The sequence below is a fragment of the Rhinatrema bivittatum genome, chromosome 8 (genome assembly GCF_901001135.1).
Source record: "Rhinatrema bivittatum chromosome 8, aRhiBiv1.1, whole genome shotgun sequence".
NCBI lineage: Eukaryota > Metazoa > Chordata > Amphibia > Gymnophiona > Rhinatrematidae > Rhinatrema > Rhinatrema bivittatum.
Genome location: NC_042622.1, coordinates 40,899,009 through 40,922,600, shown reverse-complemented (window position 1 = coordinate 40,922,600; position 23,592 = coordinate 40,899,009). Strand labels below are relative to the sequence as shown.

At 48.9% G+C, this 23,592-nt stretch overlaps 1 protein-coding gene across 5 annotated transcripts in view; it reads right to left on the bottom strand.

The window, feature by feature from the left end:
• Nucleotides 1-23,592, bottom strand: part of LOC115098157 (ankyrin repeat domain-containing protein SOWAHA-like) — a 108,464-nt gene that overhangs the window by 39,024 nt on the left and 45,848 nt on the right. For 4 of the 5 annotated variants that reach the window (XM_029614533.1, XM_029614530.1, XM_029614531.1 and 1 more), the window contains one exon: nucleotides 5,040-5,126. The exons of the other annotated variant lie outside the window; for it this stretch is intronic. In XM_029614533.1, coding sequence (XP_029470393.1) covers nucleotides 5,040-5,126 — 87 coding nt within the window. The remainder of the gene's footprint in view (nucleotides 1-5,039; nucleotides 5,127-23,592) is intronic. 5 annotated transcript variants of the gene reach the window in all.

Here is a 23,592-nt window from a genome sequence, read left to right as displayed (position 1 = left end):
TATGCAGTGGGTTGCTATAAAACCCTCATTAATCTGGCCAGGGTTTGAAACATGTTGATTCTGTCTTCCAGGAGGAAGGCTTTGCAAAGTTGTGTGTTGATGAGCGCTCCTAAAAATTTTATTGTTTGAGAAGGTTCGAGGTGAGATTTTTCGAGTTGACCAAGAAGCCTAGGTCTCGGATTTGATAGGTGCGAATGAGATCCTGACTCGGGGCTACTAGGAACCAATCGTCGAGATAGGGGTAGAATTTTATACCCACCTCTCGAAGGTGGGCCACAGCTACTGCAAGACATTTTGTGAAAACCCTGGGCGCTGATGAGAAGCCTGAAGGGAAGAACCTGATATTGATAGTGCTGTTTGTGAATTTGGAAACATAGGTGGTATCATGAAGAGGGGTGCATGGGTATGTGGGCATAAGCATCTTTGAGGTCCAGTAAGCACATCCAGTCCGCAGGTTGTACATAGGGTAAGATGTTCTTGAGAGAAGTCTCTCGAGAAGGAGAAGACAAATGTGGTAACGGTGGAAGGGTTTTGAAATTGAGGAGGTAGCTGTTCTGTATGATGCCAAGGACCCAACGATCTGACGTAAACTGTTCCCATGCTGATGTGAAAGAAGTAAAGTCAGCCGCCTACTGCTTGTGGTAGCTGTGGTCGCGAATGGATCAAAAAGACGATTGGGTCTTGGGAGCAGCAGCTGGGGGTGGTTTGGGCATGCGCTGTGTGTGGGGTTTGCCCCGCTGAGGTTGTGGTTGGGGCGGTTGAGGCTTCTGGGTGACATAAGATGGGGGACAGTATGGTAGGTATGGCTTGTAAGAGCACTGGGGATAGAAAGGCCTTCTGTAGGAGGCAAATTAGCATCTTGAGGTAGACTGATCTTGGAAGGAGGTAAGAGAGGATACTGCCACACTCTGTTCTTTAAACTGTGACACCATCTTGTGAAGTTTAGCACCGAATAAGTTATCTTCCTTGCAGGGGGAGATCAGCAAGCTTGTCACGCATATCTTCGCGGCTCACACTTGCCCTCAGCCATGCGATGCGCTGTGCTGCAATAGCGGCTGTAGATGTTCGGGCCGATATATCAAAGGCTTCATAGATGGTACATAAGAGGTGATGAAGGCCTTCCTCCAAATCAGTCACCAAATGCTTGTGCTGATCCAACCTAGATGGTTGGTCTTCCTCAGATTTTAGGCATTGGAAGCACTCATACAGATACTGAGTAATATAAAATTGGTGCTGCTACACCTTAGCATTTAGCATTGACCCTTGAAATACCTTTTGCCCAAAATCATCTAGGTAATGATAGTCTTTGCCTGGTGGCATATTTGAGTACAACCGTGTCTTTCTGGCCTTTTTCATAGCAGATTCCACAACAATGGAGGTGAGCGAAAGCTATACTACGGCAAAGTTTGGAGATTTGCGCATACGAAATTTTAGTTCCATTTTCCTGGACAGGGTAGGTGTGGAGAAAGGAGTTTCCCAGGCCTTGTCCATGACCTAGTACCAAGTGAGACGGAAGCGCTGTAGGCTCCGCTGGAACATTGAATATTCTAAGGAGGTCGTGCACTTTGGACCGTGGGTCAGGAACCTTTTTGGTTTCAAGGTTCAATACGGAGCCCACCTTCTCTACAAATCTGGAGTAAGTGAGATCTTCAGGTGGAGATGTTGGCTCAGGGTGATGGCGGAGAAGGGCCCTCCGGTTTCCTGGCATATGGGCTTCCATGCAGACTCAAGTCCTTAAGAACGATATCAGGTTCTGAGTGCAGAGGAGAAGGAGGTGTTGAGCAATCTGAGTCTACCACAGAAATACTTGAGGAAGACCTTGGTTGTTGGGCATGGACCACAGAGTCAAAGAAAGTCTGGAGAAGACCAGTGATCTGGGACAATGTTTGCGAGGCCAACCCTTTTAAGTTCCTTAGAAGGTTTAGTTGTCCTTTTCGAAGAAGGAGAGGTTCCCATAAGACGACTCAGAGAAGAGTGTCTGGAAGTGAAGGCTTTCTTTCTTGAGCGACATGCCCAGTCACCATGCGTGGCGGAGGCAGAGGAAGAGGAGTGAAGGGAGTGATGTTGATGTCCTTCTGAATCACCAGAATAGTCAGGGTCTGAAAGCAGTATTGGCAATGGTGGGGAGGCTATCCGCTCCGGACTCTGAGGGGCTCGGTGTCTTTTGGGGACTGAGGCCCTGTGTTCGACAGGTGGGTCTTTTTTTTCGCTTTGCCATGTTTTTCAGTAGGGTGTGTCGGCGGATCACCCGATGCACTGCGTGGCACTGGGTGGGTCGGTGCCTCTGCCCCCTGCGTCGAGTGAGTCGGATGGGGCCGTGCATCGGCCGACATATCAGATCTTTGTCCCGGCTCGGCTCCTTGTGCCGACGTAGGCTGCCTCAACGCAGACGATGCATCTCGGTCCCGGAAAGAGCTCAAAGTCGGGTTTTTATGATGCTTCTTGGGAGGGGGTGCCAGACCTTACCTCCACCTTCTAGGTCCCTTTGTTTGGAGGAGGGTTGTAGAGAGGAAGCTCTCTTGGTTTCCTTTAGCCTGCTGGTTTCCCTTGCCGGGGAAGACTGAGCTGAACATTGCAGGGCATAGGACCCCGATGTATCCCGGACATTCTCTTGGAGGTGGGCTATTTTGCCGCTTGTTGTCTCTGGGCCCTAGGGGACATTTTTCTGCAATCGTGGCAGGCCGCCATATCACGGTCGGGCCCGAGGCAGAGATAACAGATTTTATGTCTGTCGGTCGTGGACATAATTTTGCCACAGAGGCAAAATTTAAATACAGGGAACTTTGGGGACATATTGAACACTGAAAAGTGCTATTTGGGGCTCTCAAGTTGAGAGGAGAAAGTGAAGGAGACAGAAGACGTTGCATCCGAATTGCACGCAGGGAATGAAAGAGCTGACAGGAGACAGTTAGCCACACGGGAAGAGCACCCCGCAGGCATGCAGCAGTGAACTTTGCTGCTAGAAGAACCACCTGCTGAGAGTCACCAGGGGAAGCTCCCAGAAAGCATGGCTAATTCAGCTCTGCTTATCTGCAGGAAAAGTGAACTTTATTTTGGTCCTTTTAACTCTACTCCTCTCCACTTAGAAATGCTACAATAATTTGGGGTGGTGAGGTTCCAGGCCTACATTTTTAAAACATTATTGTAGTATTTCCCTGGTTTCTAGTGTGTTACTTATGCTCTTTGCAGCTACCCTCTGGCTTAGGCAGTCTGAGCAAAGATCAGGTGGGTGTATTTAGGAGAGCAGTGCTACTCACATGCTGAATTTGGTTGAAGGATGACACAGCATGGAGCAGCCAGAAGCACATGAAAGAGAAAAAGGAGAGGCTAGTTTACAGGTCTGCAAACTGGATTAGCAGAACAATTTTCAATAACTACGCTGGAGATACAGCAAAGGTGTGAAGCTCCTTTTTCAAACCAATTATTTTTTATTACCAAGGAGATATTGTGTAACTTTTTTTTTTTTTTTTTTTTAACAGCCATCACGTCATTACAAAATCAAAATTAAACTAGGATGCTGATGTACTGAACCTGGAATCTCATGGATGCATGTTCCATATGAATGACTATAAAGAAGGCTTGAGGGGAAATTTTAAGAACAGGAGTGGCCTTAAAAAAAGGTGCATTTCATTAAAAAAAAAAAGACTGAAGATAATTAAGAAAAAAGTTATTTAAGAACAACAACAAAAGAGGAGGCAAGAAAAAAATCACCACAAAGATTTTTCAAAGAATGTATTACTGCTCTCCCTATGGAGAAGCATTTCCCCACTTCTCTCTTCCTCTGACCTGCCTCCTGATCACAGAATGGCATGGCACAAGTGCTCCAATTATGTTCTCCAGTCTCCAGCTCTTACGCTCGCTCAGAGAAGCAGCAAATCCTCCTAATTGGAAGAATACATGTCCAGCATACATGAAAACTGTCCAAATTATGAACACCTATTTCTGCCACAAGAACAATAACCCAGTTGATTCTACCTAGTCCTCTTGGTGCCATTTACTTCCCCTAAGAGATGTACTAGCCACATTTACTAGCCTGACTTCATCCACTACCATCCTTGGGAGTGGGAGGGCCAATTGTAGTACTCTGCCAGCTTTTTTCATCTCTGCCCCACCCTTATGCCAATCCATCTCTACTCCACCCAGGTTCATGTCATTCATTCTTCCTTACCCTTGTGTGTTCTTATTTTCCTCCAGGATCAAATCAAGGTGTGCAGCGCTAGCATCTTGCACTCCCATTTTCCTGAATTAGCACCTCCAAATGGGTTTGGTTTTGTGCACGGCAGAAGGTAATGAGAATAGCCCCGGTATCATTTTAGATGATACAGGCGATCTGATTCCCGACCAGCCAATATTTCCCTCTACTTTATTTTGCTGTGTTTTGATAAGATTCAGTTTGACAGGTAGCTTTTCTCCTCTCTGCTTGGTCAGCTCGTTCATGTGACCATGTGCACTGGTGCTATGTTTGATGTCATGTGACTTTCCATCCAACTAGTTTTTGGAGCTGCAAACTGCTCATAAGACTATGCATTTGGCATTTCTGTAAGAGCTCCTGTGAATACAGCTTGAACTTCCCTTCGGTATGGGACAATACATGTACATTTGCTTAATTTTTGTATGTTTACTTAGCTATACCTTTGTATTAAGTCCCTCGCATTTGATACACTCTTTGCTCTTTTGTCTTTTCTATAGAATGAATGAATTTTGGTGCTTTCTGTTCCTTCCAATGCAGTCTACAGGCGAAACACAGAACCATGCTAGGAACACAGTACTTTGAAATTTGTCTAAATACTTGACAAGAGGAGCTTTTGTAATAACTTTATATTGCAGAAACAGAGAGAAAGAATTATTTCATCTGAATGGTCACTAGCATTTCACCACTCTTCCTTGTTGTTTAGTTTGTTTTTGCACACCATGGCAAGAATGAACTTCACTTTTTAGCCGGGACCTACTGGGTACAATCTCAACACCTCAAGTTTATTTCTGGTGCTATTCTTGATACTTGCATTATAGCAAAAGAGAACAACTTCTGTGCTACTCACAGCTCTAGTGTTGACATCAGCTCCTGCTTTTACCAGCAGGACAGTCATGTCCATCTTCCCATGCTTTGCTGCCCAGTGCAGTGCTGTCTGTAGAGAGAGCAAGTGAAAGGGTAGAAATGAGCTTTCTGATTACACAGAGATACCTAACAGGTACCAGATTATGATAAATGGGGTAAAAGTTAGTCAGGCAACAATGGCTTTTTCTTGTTTTGTCACAAATCACTTTGCAGCTGAAATCCTAGACTTGTCAAGTGGCTTGATGCTAATTACTGTTCTAAACTGCAAGAGATTTGTAGTTTGGGTCACCTATGGACCCAAAGACAGACTCACTCCTGAGGCAATACATTTGGGTATGAGAGTGAGGCTGATCATGCACTGCCCCATCAGAGAGGTAGGATTAACAACTTCCAACTGTGAAAATTCCAACCCCTGTTGAAACACGGAGTACAATTTTCACCTTCGTTCTTCCACACAACTATTTATTAAACACACAAAATGTTTTGTCTTATTACTAGAAAACTGTACATAATGCGAGGTGCAACAAAATGATCCCAAATATAAAAATACCAACAACTTTCCATTAGAACAGTCAGAAAAATTACAATTACTTAATAACTGCAGCCCCTCCCTCCAATTACGAAAAAAGTAAAAAAAAATAAATAAAATTATGTCACACTCCTTTACCCACCACTGCCATCCCGGTGCAATGATATTAGAGACCCTAGGCCAAAGCTTCCCAAACGTTTAGCCAATGTGACCCCATGTCAGCACTTGAAAAGTTATATGTCCCCAGAGGACAACCAAAACAAAATCAGCAGGGGTGTGGTCCCCCCTCCAACAATCATTCCACTCTCATCCTCCCCAGACTCTAGCTAATCTCCTCCAGAGGACCTCCACTTTCAATCTCTGCCCCTCCAGTTGATCCCCTCATATCCTACAGCTTCTCTCTCACCTTAGCAGACCATCCCTTCTAGCCCTGTCCTATCTTCCTAACCAATCTTCTCTCATCTCTATGCCATTTTTATAACATTCAATTAATCCTGTCATCCCTTCCTCTCACCCAATCCTCCACCCCCTTCTCACTTACCTCCCTGCCTCACCTCCAATCCTTATCTTCACATCCCCCTAGAAGATGATCCCCTCTCACCCTACATCCCCCATTTGATCTTTTGTCACATTTTCCTCACCCTCCACAGCCAATTCTTCTCAATGTGATCCTACCCTCAAATCCCTCCTGCATCTGATCCCTTTCTTCAAAATGGTCCCTCCTCCAAACATTTCCTTGGTCAGGATCAGCAACATTTTCTTTTGACCCTGGGTCAAAGGTGAATGACAACCATTGGGAAGAGAGTGCAGGCTGCTGACAGGGGAAACATTTTTTTCTTGGGTAGGTTCAGTGGTGGGTGAGGAGAGAGGAGCAGTGGCAATCTTCATTACCCTGTGTACACTCAGTGCACCCTTCCCTTCATGGCTGTCCCAAACCTAATTGTGATCTGCAAGCAGCAGCAACATTAGTAATGAAACAAGCAGAGTTTGTGAGTCAGTGCAATCTCATAGACTATTCAGCAGCCCCAATCTCTTCTTCTTTAGAGCTTCGTTACCACAGAAACTCATGCAAAGATAGGGCCACTGCAAGGCTCTACACTGACTTCTGCTACTAATGCTGGTGCCTGAAACGTGCTGCCCTTTGAGGCACTTGTGACCCTAGCTGAACACTGAAAGACCCATTTGGGGTCCCGATCCACAGTTTGCCCTAGGCAAAGCTTACAGCCTTGTGTGATCTCCTGTCTCCAGCTCGCCACATACACATTCAAAATTGAAAAAGTTATGAGGACTTCCGGCGATGACGTAAGCGAGCTGGCAGCAAGGGGAGAAAGCTCCGCGGTCCCCTCTCTTCCCAATAACATCGGGCCTCTCAAAACGCGGCGTTTTTCCCAGTTTTAGAGAGCCGCGGGTATTATAAAGCTCCAGGAAGCTGCGGCAGTTGTGCTTGCCAATGGGTGAGCAGCGCTAAAGAGGCACAGCTTTACCAACGTAGGAGCGGCAGAAGCAAGATGGCGGCCGCATGTGTTTCTGCTTCACCCTCCCCTGTCGGGCACCAGTAGAAATGCGGTGGATTCTTGCTAAATGGAGTGCGGAGGGTGGCCATCGGCATAGGAAGGTAGGAGTGCCATAAAATTTGAAGTACCTTTACCGGGCTGAAGCACGGCGACAAGAGGATGCAGAATCCATGGTAGCGGCAGTAAACTTAAAGATGGCGGCCGCACGAGGTCCCCATTCGGGAGTTTAGAGCCAGACACCCTGAGGCTAACTGGAGGGTCAACTGGTGCCTGCGGGGCTAATATACCAACGTGGAAGTGAGTGCTAAGCTGCATCCTTCTTTTGGAGGACTGCTGCCCGTGTGAGCAGTTTCAAGGCCTCATGGGTGGTGACTCAAGTTAATTGCTGCTAAGAGTCCCCTGCAAGGAAATAGCCTGCTTGCTCAGCCAGATTGTATTATGAGCACTGAATCCTTCCTATTATTCTTTCCTGCGGTCCCTGAGTGCACTTAAGCTACAACTATACAAACGTGTGTAGTGAGGAGAGGAGCTTTTGGCCTTCGTGCCAAGGTCCTTACCATGTTCCAACTCTGCTGATTTGGTCAGGCTGCCTCTCCCACACCAGCAGAGTGGTGAGGAGCCTGGATAACAGAACTCCCGAGAGGAATGTGCCATAGAAGTGCCCGCAACAGCAACACGGAAAGCCGTTCTCATCCCCCACGAGCAGCCAAGATGGCGACCGCGCTGACAGGAGACCCTGTGCTAGCCTCTTTTACGGAAGATGCACTACAGCAGATATCACAGGGTGTCACTGAGGCTTTGGATGGGCAGTTAATTAAGCTTCAATCCTCTATGGAAGACATTAAGACAGTGCTTGAAGGCCATTCTAAGCGATTAGACATAGCTGAGGGGACAATCTCTAACTTGGGAGATCGCCTTACTGAATCAGAGCGGTATGTGGTGAAACTGCAGACCAGGCAGCAAGAACTGTTAGCAAAAATGGAAGAGCAAGAAGATCATGGTCGACGAAATAATCTTAAAATCATTGGTCTGCCAGAAACTGTAAAGGAGGGAGAGCTAAAGGAGCTTGTGGAGAGGAAAATTAGTTCTTACCTGACAATTTTCGTTCCTGTAGTACCAAGGATCAGTCCAGATAGTAGGGTTATGTCTCCCTTCCAGCAGGTGGAGTCAGAGGTCAAAGTTCTAAGCACCTCCCATATCCCAGGGTGCCTCCTGCGATCCTCCAGTATTTTGAATAACAAAGCAGAAACTCATGAATAAGGATAATCAATGACTAGATCAACTATATATATATATATGAATAGAACAAATACATAACCTGAAAAAAATAACGTAACAATATTCAGAGCTTCTTAAATCATTGCATAGGAAAAATATAAAAAGGAAATCAAAATAAGAAATTAACAGTATTTAATATCCGCTGAGGAGGCTCCAGGTCCATTCCTTCCTGCAAGTGACGCGGTACCAACCACCAATTTAAACTGGACCGAGCCGGCTCCAGAAGGGGTAGAGGAAGATGAAACTCCTCTGACTTGGGGTCCCACCTGGAAAGCAACGCCCTTTGCAAAGGTCTTAGATGTGCAAAAGCCCAGGGGACCATGTCCAGAGTAGATGCCATAGAACCAAGAACCTGTAAATAATCCCATACCGTGGGTAAATTTAGATCCAAAAGCAGACGGACTTGAGACATCAATTTGATCATCCGGTCCTGTGGAAGAAAAACCTTTCCCACAGCAGTATCAAATCGAGCACCCAGAAACTGCAAAACTTGCGTCGGGACTAGATGACTTTTCTTGAAGTTGACTACCCAACCAAGTATATGAAGAAGATGCAGAACCTTTTGGATCGCTAGTTTGCAAAGAGTCTTTGACTTCACTCGAATGAGCCAATTGTCGAGATAGGGATGAACCAATATCCCTTCTCGTCTGAGTGCTGCTGCAACTACCACCATTACCTTGGTAAATACTCGAGGCGCAGTTGCTAGACCGAATGGAAGAGCCCGAAACTGATAGTGTTCACCCAATACCATGAAACGAAGATATCTCTGGTGGGAATCTTGAATTGGTATATGTAGATAAGCTTCTGACAGATCTAAAGAAGCCAAAAATTCGTTTTTGTGGACGGCCACAATGACTGATCTCAAGGTCTCCATACGGAAACGAGGAACCCGAAGTGACTTGTTTACTTCCTTCAAGTCTAATATTGGACGAAATGTTCCTTCTTTTTTGGGAACAATGAAATAAATGGAGTAACGACCGGTTCGATATTGGGACAGAGGAACCGGAACAATAGCTCCTAGATCCTGCAACCGATGTAAGGTTTGACAAACAAGTTGCTGCTTTAGAAGAGAACCGCTTGGAGATACTAGAAACAGATCCTTTAATGGGCGTGCAAAATCCAAAGCGTAGCCTTGTTTTATAATATTGAGGACCCAATTGTCTGAGGTAATTTTGACCCATTCCCTGTGAAAACGTGAGAGACGTCCTCCTATTTCTGGCACCAAGGAATGGGGCCGGCGCACCTTCATTGTGGAGATTTGGAGGATGGAAAAGTTTGGGAGCTGTTAGAACGGAGAGGCCGTCTCCCACGAAAGGAATGGGCCCAAACCTGAGCCCTTGAAAGCTGCTGACGTGTAGAAAAAGATGGAATTCTACCAGTACGGAATCTTCTCTGGCCCCGAAAACGGCCTCTAAAGGAATTGAATGAACGATAGGAACGAGGTTTATCCTCTGGTAATTTATAAACTTTATCATCTCCCAAATCTTTAATGAGCTGCTCTAACTCTTTCCCAAAGAGTAATGATCCTTTAAATGGAAAAGAACCCAAGCGAGATTTGGAAGTTGCGTCAGCTGCCCAATGACGAAGCCAAAGAAGCCTCCTTGCAGAAACTGCAGAAGCCATAGTACGAGACGAAGTACGTAACAAGTCATATAAAGCATCAGCAGTGTATGCTACTGCTGATTCCAAACGATTGGCTTGTTCAAGTTTTCTATCCTGAAAATCCTTTAGAGCAGTGCCTCCAGTTACTGGAATTGTGGTGTGCTTAGCAATAGCAGAAACTGCAGAATCAACCTGAGGGACCTTTAACAAATCCAAAAATTCTTGTGGAAGTGGATAAAGTTTATCCATAGCTCTAGTAACCTTAAGACCAGCTTCTGGGAAATCCCATTCTCTAGTAAGCAACTGGAAAAGCTTAGGATGAAAAGGAAAGGATTTAGGCGGAGCCCTAATCCCTGCGAGAACAGGATCCCCAGGAGTGGAATCCGTTACTGGTTGTGGTGCTGGAATTGCCAGTTCCTCTAGTACAAAACGAATAAGAGGATCTAACTTCTCTTTGTGAAACAATCGCAGTACTTGGGGATCATCCCCTTCCACCAGCGCTGATCCCATAACCTCTTCATCAATAATATCAGCTGATGATCCCAGAAGTGAGTCTTGTAAGTCAGGATCCTGACCCATATTAATTAAATGTGACATAGGTTCCTCTGCATGCTTAGGAATCTTAGCAGAGGGTGGCTGATTACCTTCTGTATCTGCTGTAACCTCCAAATATGCCTTATGCATAAGCAAAATAAATTGTGATGAAAATGGCTGCTTTAATACCCCCCCCCCCGGGGGTAAAGAAGGTTGAATATTATCATTTTCGTTCAAACTAGAGTGCTCTGGGGCTAAAATAGGAGGTGATAAACATTCAATGTGCTCCCCTCCGTCTGACCGCGAGCCAATGCGATCGTCATTTAAATTCAAAATGGCCACCGCTGCCCCGCGATTCGGAGATGGGGCCGTTATAGGTAAGGAAATCAGCTGTGAAGCATTTAAATCGCACGTATGCGGCAACTGCCGTTTTCTGCCAGTAAGAGGTAGCTCAGATGGCCTTTCGCCGCCAGAAACGCAGCAAAAACACAGACTGTCTCTGGAGAGCCGTGCTGCCGGCTCTCCACAGGCAGAAAACAGCCTGGCATAACAAAAAAAAAAAAATTAATAAGCAGCTCTGAAAAAAAGAAAGGCTTGAAATAAATTTGTCTTGTGTCCTTCCCAATATTAAAATTTGCCTTGAACTTAACAGTTTTTTGTTTTTTTTTTAAACTGCTATACAGTTAATGGAGCTTTCTCTTCAGGGGAATGAAACCTCCCTGGAAATCAACAAAAAATCTCTAAGCTCCCTTCAGAGGCATATAAACTTCTCTGGCATTGAAAGGGGGAGGGACTGGCCCACCGGTAAATCCCCTCTTTGCCTGGGAATAATTAAAGTCTTCCGGGTGTCAAGGCCAACGGACACAGCATCAAATTAATTCTAAATTCTTTTTTTTTTTTTTTAAACATAAGAAGATCTAGTCAAAGATCAGCCAGGGACAAAAAAAACTCCCTTCACTACAAATAAAGGTAAATTTACTCAGCTGACCAAAGTAACAGGACCACAGGGGATGTCTTCCTTTACCTGCTGGAGTCAGAGGAATACTGGAGGATCGCAGGAGGCACCCTGGGATATGGGAGGTGCTTAGAACTTTGACCTCCGACTCCACCTGCTGGAAGGGAGACATAACCCTACTGTCTGGACTGATCCTGGTACGTACAGGGAACAGTGGTTACCACAGCAGGTTGGGCTAACATTGTCTGATGAGCGGCTTCTCTACAAAAAAGCACAACGTGGGGGACCCCGTCGGGAAGGAAATAACCGGCCGCGGCCGGTAATGTCGAGAATCTTGAACTGGGACCACAAGATGTGACTGCTGAGAGCCTACAGGCAAAAAGCTACTGTGGAGTATAAAGGAAGTCGGCTGCTGATGTTTAACGATTTCTCCACTAGCACTGCAGCCCAAAGAAAGGTTCTAGCTCCAGCGTGTTCAAAGCTGCATAAAAGAGGCATTAATTTTGCCTTATTGTATCCGGTGAAGCTGCGGGTACACCACACCAACAGGGTCCTTTTCTTTCACTCTAAGGAGGAGGCAGATGGCTTTATTAAGTCCCTGCCGCAGCCCGGTGAGGAGTGAGCCGTTGGTTCTCAGTTTCTTCTGTTCAATATGGTTCAGTTTGAGGAGCCGAAGTTCACTGTTAGGCAAGTTTTACCAGTGGCTGAAACCTTTACTCAGCAGATCCAGCCACTGAGTTTGACTATGTTTCTCAGGAGCCATCGGCGACGTTGGTGGGGTCTCAAACCCTGATAGAGCTTCTGATATCCTCACTCAATGGGAACTGTAGTTGCTGCACGCAGCGAATGACTGGGATTTTTAGCCGCTGGTTTCAATGTTTCAATCTTCAGTTTCCAGAAATTCACGTTACCACTAACCTGGCATATGCTTTTTGGAGCCCGGATGGGGCTTCTTTCACTAAACAGTTATGTATCTTGGCGAGGTGCCATACAGACATTCTGGTATCAAGATCATATGGGAGGGGAGGGCCGGAGGAGGGCAGCTCTGGATCCTGGAGCAGGGGTGTGGGAGGGGGTGGGCCCTGGGCCTCTTGGAGCAATGGTATGTATGGTTTATCTGGGTGTATGGTGTGTGTTTGGTATGGATGTTGGGGGGAATGATGGGTATTGTATGATACAGGGGCGGGGCAATGGGGAGGTGAGGTAAGGATGGGCTTTCCTTGGGTTCACCAGAGCTTTAGGACAAGAGGTGTAGTGGTATGGCTTATCTCTCCGAGGTCAAGGCTGGGAGGCCCCGGAGTGTTAAACAGCATGATACCAGAGCCCCTGGAGTGGGTCTCCGCATATGATTACTCTGGACAAAAAAGGTCATGACACAAGTTAAGATTGTCTCGCTAAATGTGGATGGCATTCACTCTCCGATTAAGAGGCAGAAACTCTTAATGTTCAAACGGATGGAAGCTCAGGTGTTCCTACAGGAGACTCACCTGGGGAATGGGGAACATGCTAAATTGAAGAGGGATTGGGTGGGGCAATGTTACTATTCTTCGTACATGTCGCGTAAGAGAGGGATTGCCATCCTCATGCATAAACATTTACCGTTTCAACTGCTGAATATATACCAAGATACTGAGAGGCGATATCTGACAATCGTGGGGACTTTATACCAACAAAAGGTGGCGTTTTGTAATCTGTATGCCACGAACGTGTACTCCCAGAGTTTTTTCACTAAGCTGGTGAGCCTCCTTGCAGACTCGTCAGATTGTCAGTTAGTTGTTGGTGGAGACTTTAATGTGGTTGCCAACAAACAAATTGATGCAAGGCCCTCTAAACTCATTGCTGGGACGGACCAGGACGTGGGAGTTAACCTGTTATGCCGAGAGCTGCAGTTGTTGGATGTTTGGAGAGTTCTGCACCCAAACGAAAGGGATTATACTTTTTTTTCAAATCCGCACTACACATACTCTAGGCTTGACTACTTGTTAGTGTCCGACCAGTGCTTCCCTAAAGTGATTGATGCAAATATTGGCACCATTTCTCTTTCAGACCATGCCCCTGTAATTGCTGTTTTGCGCTGTGGTCGGGAAGCTAGACCCCCGTTCTCATGGCGCATGCGGCCTGATTTATACATAGATCAACAATTTCATCAGTATCTACAGGGATGCTGGAAAGAATATGTAGATACGAATTCTACCGCCGATGTCTCCCTGGAAACACTATGGGAGGCGGGCAAGGTAGTTACAAGAGGTGCTGTCATCGCCTATGTGGCTAAGCGCAACCGGCAAAGAAACTCTGAGATTCTGCGGTTAACCGCAGTTCTTAAGACTGCCCAGCAGTGACATATGCTTGCAATGTCGGCGGAAGCTAAGGCTCACATAGACAAGGCCCGTGAAGCTCTAAACCACTTATTGCATCAGAGGGCGTCTAAGTCAGTCCGGTATTATCAATACCAGCTTTATAAGCAAAGAAAGAGGGTGAGCTGCCTGCTGGCTAATCTGTTGCAGTCTAGGGGTCAAAGGGAATCGGTGGTGGGTATCCGAGATGACAGGGGTATCCACCCGACCTCACCTGCAGCCATTGCAGAAAGGTTTCTAAATTAAATTATATGGAGGCAAAATTATGGACGTAGCGGTTGCGGACTGTTTAGTACGATCAAGTGGCCGCAGTTGACCAGTGCCCATCTTGATGCCTTAAATAGCCCCTTAACTACCCAGGAAATTTTTGCTATAATTCAAAAATTAAAGTTGGATAAAGTGGCGGGGCACGATGGGTTGGGATCGGAATTTTATAAGATACTGAAATTCATGGTTCTGTCCCCTCTACAATACTATACTGCCTTACTGACTTCTAATAAGATATCGGAGTTCTCCAACTGTTCTGTCACTGTGGTTCTCCCTAAACTGGGAGAAGACCCCCTGGAGGTGGGCTCGTACCGTCCCATCTCCCTACTAAACGTTGATGTAAAAATTTTAGCAGCCGTTCTGGCGTCCCGGCTGAATAATATATTGCCATCTCTTATTCATGCAGACTAAACAGGTTTTGTCAAGGGCCAGCAGGGTGTTCACAATGTGCAGCACCTGTTGGCAGCACTTAGCTATCAGCCTGAGGCAGAGGCCCTAATCCTTAGCTTGGACACTGAAAAGGCTTTTGATTCATTATCCCGGGAGTACATGTTTTGGGCGCTGCAGCAGTTTGACTTTACTGGTATATTTTTGTATTGGTTAAGGGTCCTGTATAGCAATCCCAGTGCCACAATCTTACTAAATGGGGCCCCTACGGATTCTTTTACCCTACACTGTGGGGTTTGACAGGGTTGCCCGCTGTCCCCTCTACTGTTTGTACTGGTGTTAGAGCCTATTGTCAATCGGCTTCGAGATGAGAGACAGTTCAGTGGGTTAAGCTTGGCGGCCACCCCTTAAAACTGCTCTCTTTGCTGATGACATCCTGTTATTTGTTGGCAAGCCCCGCACCAGTGTGCCTGTCATCGTTAATCTGTTTGACCATTTAGAAGGTGGCGGGCCTCAAAATAAATGATTCTAAATCAGAAGGTTTGGCCCTAAATGCCCGGCTACTTGATACCTGGGTGGGCCCTTTTCCATTTCATTGGGCCATGAATAAATTGAAATATTTGGATGTCTGGATCATGCGGCATTTGGATAGTCTATATGATTTGAATATTACTGTTTGTATTGACAAGCTGCAGGCCCAGTTGTTGCCTGTGGAACTCCCTCCCGCTGTCCCTTTTGGCAGATGTGCCCTAATAAAAAATGGTGCTGGTGCCCCAAACTCCTGTATCTTCTTCATATGGTCCCTTGTTGGCTGACGGTAGGAGACATTCGTCGCTTGTGCTCTAGTTTCCGTTTTTTATGGAAGGGGAAGCAAGCTCGATTGGCTTATAGTGTATGGGAACGCCTTTGGCTTTATAATGCCGCATGTCAGTTGCAGTTCGTGGGGGAATGGTTAACTGGGACCTATAAGTACTGTGAAAAGGATTATTACGAGATAGAATGGTGGCCCCGGGGTCTCCACTGAGCCTCATACAGCAACAGCTGGGGGCAAGAGGTGGGGTGGCGTATCCAAGGGCACTGATGTATCCATGCATAAGGGCTTGGCGGTGGCTCCGCTAGCTCAGTACATGGACGGGTGTTGCCTCGTTGTTGATGCCCTTTTTGGGTAATATGGATTTTCTGCCGGGAAGGGACAGTGATGCTATTTTTCAATCATGGGCAGATAATGGGGTGGTCTTTATATATCATCTGTATGATCCTGATTCTCATGTGATCCTAGACTTTGCCACACTCGCACGCACCTTTCAGATACCCATGCATCAGTTTTATGCTTATTTGCAAGCCCGCCACTATGTACAGTCTCTTGTGTGGTCACCAGTAGAGCTGGAGGTAGAGACTGACTTCGCCAACAAAATATTTGATGTAGCTTGCCTTGCTAACACCATCACTGGCTGGAAAAAAATGGGACTTAAGCTGCGGCAGGGTGATCATAGGGAATCTCTTGCCGCCAGATGGTCCGCTATTCTGGACTCGCCAATTTCTGCTAAACAGATGACAACGTACTTTGCGGCCTTATATAAACAAGTGCCAGATATAAGCTTAAGAGAAGTCCAATTTAAAATATTGCATGGTATTTACTGTGATGATGTTAGTCTGTTTCAGATGAAGCTTGCCCAATCTCCGCTATGCCTTAAATGCAGCAAAAAGGAGGGCACCCTTTTCCCTCGCTTATTCGATTGTGAGCTGCTGACGGCCTTTTGGATGTCTGTCCTGGATACTATTAACAAATGTATGGACACTCATATACCGGACAGGTGCTACTGGCGAGCTCACAGCCACACCCCCTTCCAGGGAGTTACTCGAAGGCCAAATTTGAGCGAATGGCTGTGTTGCTAGCCTGCTGTGTTGTAGCCAAACAGCGAATGGCTGTGTTGTAGCCAAACATGATGCCTACACCTGTAGCCTGGTTTGGAAAAGAAAATTATTACTTACCTGCTAATTTTCGTTCCTGTAGTACCATGGATCAGTCCAGACAGTGGGTTATGTCCCCAATCCAGCAGATGGAGTCAGCACAAGCTTTGAGGGGGTGTATCCATATATACTACTACCCCCTCTGCAGGAGTTCAGTATCGAGTATATCAAAGCCAGAGTAGAAACCCCCGAAGGATCAAGTTTGTGGAAACAGATAATGAAAACAATTGTAACCGCAACAAGTAACTGCAAACATCCTACCAACTTGTAGGGAGCTGTGAAAAACAGCGAAAAGAGATGACTGTGAAGACACAGAACACTGCGAGCAAGAAGGAGCGCAGAGCTGAGCAGGATCAAGAACCCAAACGCGGTGGGCGTCTGGACTGATCCATGGTACTACAGGAACGAAAATTAGCAGGTAAGTAATAATTTTCTTTTCCCTGTACGTACCTGGATCAGTCCAGACAGTGGGATGTACCCAAGCTTCCCTAAATCGGGGTGGGGTCCTGCGAGGCCTGCTCGGAGAACCTGCTCGCCAAAGTGTCCAGAGACCGAAGAGGCGAGGTGCAGACGATAGTGCCTCGAGAACGTGTGTAACGATTTCCAGGTGGCTGCCCTACAAATTTCCTGCGAGGATACCGAGCGAACTTCCGCCCAGGAAGCCGCCTGAGAACGTGTAGAATGCGCTACGATTCCGGGTGGGGGAGTCAGACCCGCCCCAATGTAGGAAGCAGCAATGCCGGCCTTCAGCCATCTGGCAATGGTAGTCTTCGAGGCCTGAGACCCCTTCTTAGGACCGGCCCAGAGTACGAAGAGATGGTCAGAGGTCCGGAACTCATTTGTAGCCTCCAGATAGAGGCGCAGAGTGCGCTTGACATTCAAGAGACGGAGAGACTTCGGCTCTGAGGAAGAGAAGGACGGCAACTCCACCGTCTGGTTCACATGGAATGCAGAAACCACCTTCGGAAGGAAGGAGGGAACGGTGCGAAGCAAAACTCCAGAGTCGGAGAAACGGAGATAGGGCTCTCTACACGACAGAGCCTGCAGCTTCGAGATGCGTCGAGCGGAACAGATGGCCACAAGAAATACAGTCTTGAGAGTGAGATCCTTTATCGTTGCGCTGCGCAGCGGCTCGAACGGTGGTCCCGACAGGGAGCGAAGCACAAGGTTAAGACTCCAGGAGGGACAAGGGTCCCGTAACGGAGGACACATATGCTTGACACCCTTGAGAAAACAAGCAATGTCAGGATACTGTAGAAGAGAGCCCCCATCGCTCAACAGCGAACCAAGGGCGGCCACCTGAACCCGTAGTGAATTATAGGCAAGCCCTTTTTCCACCCCCGCCTGTAGAAACTGAAGGATCTGAGGTACAGAAGCCTTAGCGGGTCTCGTGGCCTGGCTGGTACACCACAGCTCGAACACCTTCCAGACTCGAACATAGGCCGCCGACGTCGATGTCTTTCGTGCCCGCAATAGCGTGGATACTACCGCCTCCGGGTAGCCCCGACGCTGGAGGCGGCGCCTCTCAAAAGCCAGGCCGCAAGACAGAAGAGTTCTGCCTGCTCGAAAAATACCGGGCCCTGATGTAGGAGCTGGGGGAGGTGCCCCAGCCTGATTGGCCCGTCGATCACCAGCTGTAGCAGGTCCGCAAACCAGGGTCGCCTGGGCCATTCTGGGGCGACGAAAACCACGGTCCCCTGATGGCTTTCTATTCTGCGGAGCATCCTGCCCACCAGGGGCCATGGTGGAAAAGCGTAGAGCAGAAGATGTGGCGGCCATGGGAGGACCAGGGCATCCACTCCCTCCGCGCCGCGCTCTCTCCGGCGACTGAAGAAGTGTGGAGCCTTGGCGTTGAGAGCGGACGCCATCAGATCCAAGTGGGGGGCCCCCCACCGATGGACGAGAAGTTGCATCGCTTTGTCGGAGAGAGACCACTCTCCGGGGTCCAGCAGTTGACGACTGAGGAAGTCCGCCTGGACGTTGTCCACACCAGCGATGTGCGAGGCCGCTAGCCGGACGAGATGACGCTCCGCCCATTGCATCAGCAGCGCCGCCTCGAGCGCGACCTGCGGGCTGCGCGTGCCTCCTTGTCTGTTGATGTAGGCCACGGTGGTAGCGTTGTCCGATAGGATTCTGACTTCCCGGTTCCGAAGAAGCGGGAGGAAATGTCGCAGAGCTAGCCGGACCGCTCTGGTTTCCAAATGGTTGATTGACCACTTCGCCTCCACCGTGGACCACGTCCCCTGCATGGCGCTTCGATCGCAGACTGCACCCCAGCCTGCTAGACTGGCATCGGTGGTCACCACCACCCAATTTGGCAGATCGAGGGACACGCCACGGGCCAGGTTCGGCGGATCCAACCACCAGCCCAGACTGTCCCTGGCATTCTGCGGGAGCGGGAGAATCATCTGGTAGTCCTGCGATACTGGTTTCCAACGGGAGAGGAGCGCCCACTGTAAGGTCCTGAGGTGCGCGAAAGCCCAAGGTACAAGGTCGATGGTGGACCCCATCACTCCCAGGAGTTGCAGGTAGTCCCAGGAGGTGGGCTCTGGTAACGCAGAGAACAGTCGTGTGTGAACCTGCAAGGATTGAGCTTTGTCCTGGCGCAGAAAAACTTTGCCCAGTAGGGTGTCGAAGGTCGCCCCCAAAAAACCCCAAGCGTTGCGAGGGCATGAGGGAGCTCTTGGTCGTACTACTCGAGTCACCGCTGAGCGTCCATGATCGAATGACTTCGCCCGGAGGAGCCAATCGTCCAGATAAGGATGAACCAGGATGCCCCTCCTTCCGGAGAGCTGCCGCCGCGACTACCATGATTTGGTGAAGGCGCGCGGCGCCGTCGCCAATCCGAACGGGAGAGACGTGTGGTGAACTGAAAATGCTGGTCCAGAATTTGAAACGACGGAAACCGGTGGTGGTCCGGGCGGATGGAATGTGCAGGTAGGCCTCCGTTAAGTCCAGGGAGGCGAGGGAACTCCCCCCGATGCACCGCCGCAATCACTGACCGGAGCGTTTCCATGCGGAGGAACCGAACGACTCGAAGGGATTGACGACTTCCTTGAGGTCTAGGATAGGCCGGAAAGAACCGTCCTTCTTTGGTACGACGAAATAGATGGAATAGTGGCCCGAGCCCACCTCTCCGAAGGGCACGGGCGCAATAGCACCTATCTCCCGGAGTCTGTCCAGAGTCAGCTGCACCGCTCCTCTCTTGAGGTCCGAGCCACAGGGGGAAAAGATGAACCTTCCCTGCGGGGGGGCGGACAAATTCCCAATGCGTAGCCGGTGTTTTATGGTATCCAGGACCCACTGGTCCGAGGTGATCCGGTGCCCACTCCGCGTAGAAATACGTTAGTCAGCCCCCAATCCTGGGGGACAGGGGAGTGGGCGAGACTGGCATCATTGTGAAGACTTGGTAGAGGGGTTCCCGGTTCCGGGAGTAGTGCGTGCGGGCTGACGCTCGCGAAAGGAGCGCGACCAGGGCTGAGACCTGGGGGCGGGATGACGGGAGCCCGCTGTCTGTATCCCCTGTAGCGCCGTTGCGCTCTGGCTTGGTCCGAGAAGAAGAAAACGCTCTGGATGGTCGAAAACCTATCCTCCGGCAGCCAATGAACAGCGTTCTCCCCAGGGGACTTGCTGCTCTGGTCCCAAATCCTCCCCCGAAGAGGAACTTGCCCCTGAAGGGAAGAAGAGAGCCCCAGACTCGACCTTAGAGGACGTATCAGCCGCCCAATTGCGTAGCCACAGTAGTCGTCGTGCTGCCACTACCGAAACCATGGATCTTGCGAGGACCCGAAAAAGGTCGTACGAGGCGTCCGCCCCATACGCCACTTGCGGCTTCTAGCCGATCTGCCTGGGCAGCCTCATCGGACGGCAGGTTCTGAGACGTGAGGAGTTGTTGCACCCAAAGGAGTGCAACAACTCCTCACGTTGCACCCAAAGGAGTGCAGTTCGCTTGCCCGCTGGGCAAGGCGAACCTGCACATCACCGCCCGCATACCCAGAGCGGAGACCTCGAAAACCCGCTTTAAGGAAACTTCCAACTTACGATCCTGTGTGTCCCGCAACGCCGCACCCTCCCGTCACTGGGATAGTCATCCTCTTCGTGACCGCGACACTGCGGAGTCCACCTTTGGGACCTTGAATTAGGTCCAGAAAATCTTCGGGGAGCGGGTACAGCTTTCTCCATAGCCCGGCTGCTCTTCAGGGAGGCCTCCGGGGTGTCCCATTCCCTGGTGAGAAGTTGTAAAAAACGAGTCATGAATGGGAAAGGCCCGAGCCCTCGGCCGGAGTGCCGCCAGGACAGGATCTCCCTTCCTTGAAGAAGTGACGGAAGCGGGGAGCTACTGGGGCAGGCGGGTCTGGTGGCGGGTCCAAATCTAATTCTTGGATGATCGTGGGATGAGGTCGTCCAGCTCTTCCCTCTGAAGAGGCTTAGGGTACGCGGGATCATCCCCCTCCTGCGCGCCGCCCCCTTGTCCCCCGTCCGGGAGGTCAAGTCCATGTCCCGCTGGGTCTGGCACCGCCCCCACTGCCGCGGGCGTGGATCGGACCCGGGTAGGAAGGCGGGAGGCCCCCACTCCCGGAGGGTCGGGGGGGGGGCCGGCGTCGAGGGCGACATCCGAGGGATCTTAGGAGGGGGGGGGGTTCCACAGGTGCTTCCAGCCCCTGCAGATAAGCGGTATGCATGAGCAGGATAAACTCCGGAGAGAACCCCGGCCTGCTCGGGTGCGCTTCGGGTGGCGGCGTGGTTCCTGCCTCCCTGGCCCTGGGTGCTTGGTTCCTGCACCAAAATCGGGGGAACACCCCCGCTGGTAGAGTCCTCCAGGGATCCGTTCTCCCTCGTGGCCTCCAGGGATCCGTTCCCCCTCGTGGCCTGCGCCTCAGGGCGCTCAGAATGTAAAATGGCCGCCGTTCCCGCCAAAAATGGCGGAGTGGCCGGCCCACGCCGCCCGGGCAAAAAAGAGAAATCAGTCAGGGACTGTGAGGTACCTTCCCCCCCCGGGAAGGCATCGTGCCACAGATGTCCTCCGGGAAATCCGGGACCCCAGGTCTCCGCAGGCCGCACAGCGGGAGGCGCCCCCGCAGCATCGGGATCGCTGTAGGAGAAAAGAAAAAGCCACAGGGGGGGGGGGGGGGGCCACGCGCACAAAGGCGCCGCTGCGGGGGGGGCCCGGTCGGCCCGCACTGCCGCTGTCTGAAAATAGAGGAGGGTGCCGCGGGGGGGCCTTCCGGCCACACGACCCACCCCAGACATCTTTCCCTAAATGGCTCAGCGCCCATGAGGAGCTGTAAAATGGCCGCGGGTGAGGGAGTAAAGAGCGAAGAGGCCGGCTCCACCGGCTTTCGCGGGCACCGGGGGCTGAGCTGTGAAGGAAAAAACTACAAAGGAAAAACAAACTTACCCCTGGCTGCAACGAGAAATAAACAGCAAGGCCGCAGAGAAGAGACAAGGAAGATAAGCCACTCCCCAGAAGTTGAAAGAACTCTGCCTTTTTTTTTTTTAACTTAATACAGACTTGATACAAACTTGATCCACAGAAAAAGACAACTACAAGCCATAATCAAGCAAGAAAGTGAAGAAAAAGGAAAAGGAGGGGAAGCCTGATTCCCCTACTCGCATCTGCTGGAGTCAGAAGATACTGAACTCCTGCAGAGGGGGTAGTAGTATATATGGATACGCCCCCTCAAAGCTTGTGCTGACTCCATCTGCTGGATTGGGGACATAACCCACTGTCTGGACTGATCCAGGTACGTACAGGGAAGAATGGCTTCACTCGTGCAGTTGGAAAGAATGGACTTCCTCGCTGGTAAACGAGAACAGGATAAACTTTATATTACCTGCTGGAATAACTGCTTTGCTCTGTTCCCACAGGAGTTACAAACTGGACTCATAAGCGCTGGCTACACGTCTGAGTGGTCTTCAGGGAAAGCTCAGGGGGGTGGGGGGGAGTAGGGTATGCATGGGAGATGTATTTGGTATGTTTGTGGTATGCTTTTGGTGCAAATGGGTTGCTGGGGTGTTGGATACTGGCATGAGTAGCTAAGGGGGGGGGGAGGTAGTTGGAAGGCTGGAGGGGACATCTTTCCTATAACATAAAATAAATGGGGGTGAACGCTTCCACAGATGACTGCAGTCATTTGTTTCCTGGCTGTTAAGAATTGTTCTCTGCTGCTTTACTGTTTGATGTCTATCTGGAATGTGTTATTTGTGGAGGCTGTTTCCTCTGTTATCAATAAAAATTATTTTGGAAAAAAAAATGAAGAAAAAAATTGAAAAAGTTATAACAGATGGAAAAGGGCATTCAAAGTAGAGTCTTCTGAGGTAAAAATATCACTCGCAACATGCATATTATATTTCTATGCACTTCTGTGGTGCCAGCCAGAAAACCCTGCATAAAAAGACACTTGGAATCCATATGGTATTAGACCTATTGTAATGTGTGTTAGGTGTGGGCTTGGCCACCACAAAGCCATAAGTAAACTGAATTACAATTACAATAGTAGAAGGAAGAGACCATAAAATGATAATAGAAATGTGCAGAAAAAAAAACTGAACTGGAAATTGCAATAAGCCAGACTGTTTATAGTGCAAAAATGGAAAAAACCAAACATCTTCATTCCTCATAAAACATCAACCACTAAAATAAATATATAAAAATAGAGAAAACACACAAATAAAAATACATATTTCAAAACAGTTGACAGACTAAACATCCAATAATTAATAATTCATATTACTTTTTTTTTAATTTACCAAACATCAATAAAATGTCAAAACAGCAGACATCAAATAAAATCCAATAATTAAACAAACAGGGGTAAACAATAACCCCACCTCTCCATACCTGGTTGGATTCATCTGAAGAGAAATCCTCTGTGGTCCTCCAAACCACTGGACCTCTGACCTTTCAGCCCCTTCTGTTCTCTTTTAATAGACTAAACTTTATGAACAAGCAAACAAATGGATACTTCTCTGCAGAAGGGTGAAAGGCTTCTCCAGATCTTCGCTGAGGGGGAGGGAGCCGGACCACTGGCTGTCACCCCTGGCGCTTCCACTCAAGCAATTTGGGGTGCCCAACCCTTGCTCATTCAACCCCTACAACCAGGGGGGATGGTCCCACCAAGATCTGCCAACCCCCTGGGAGGGAA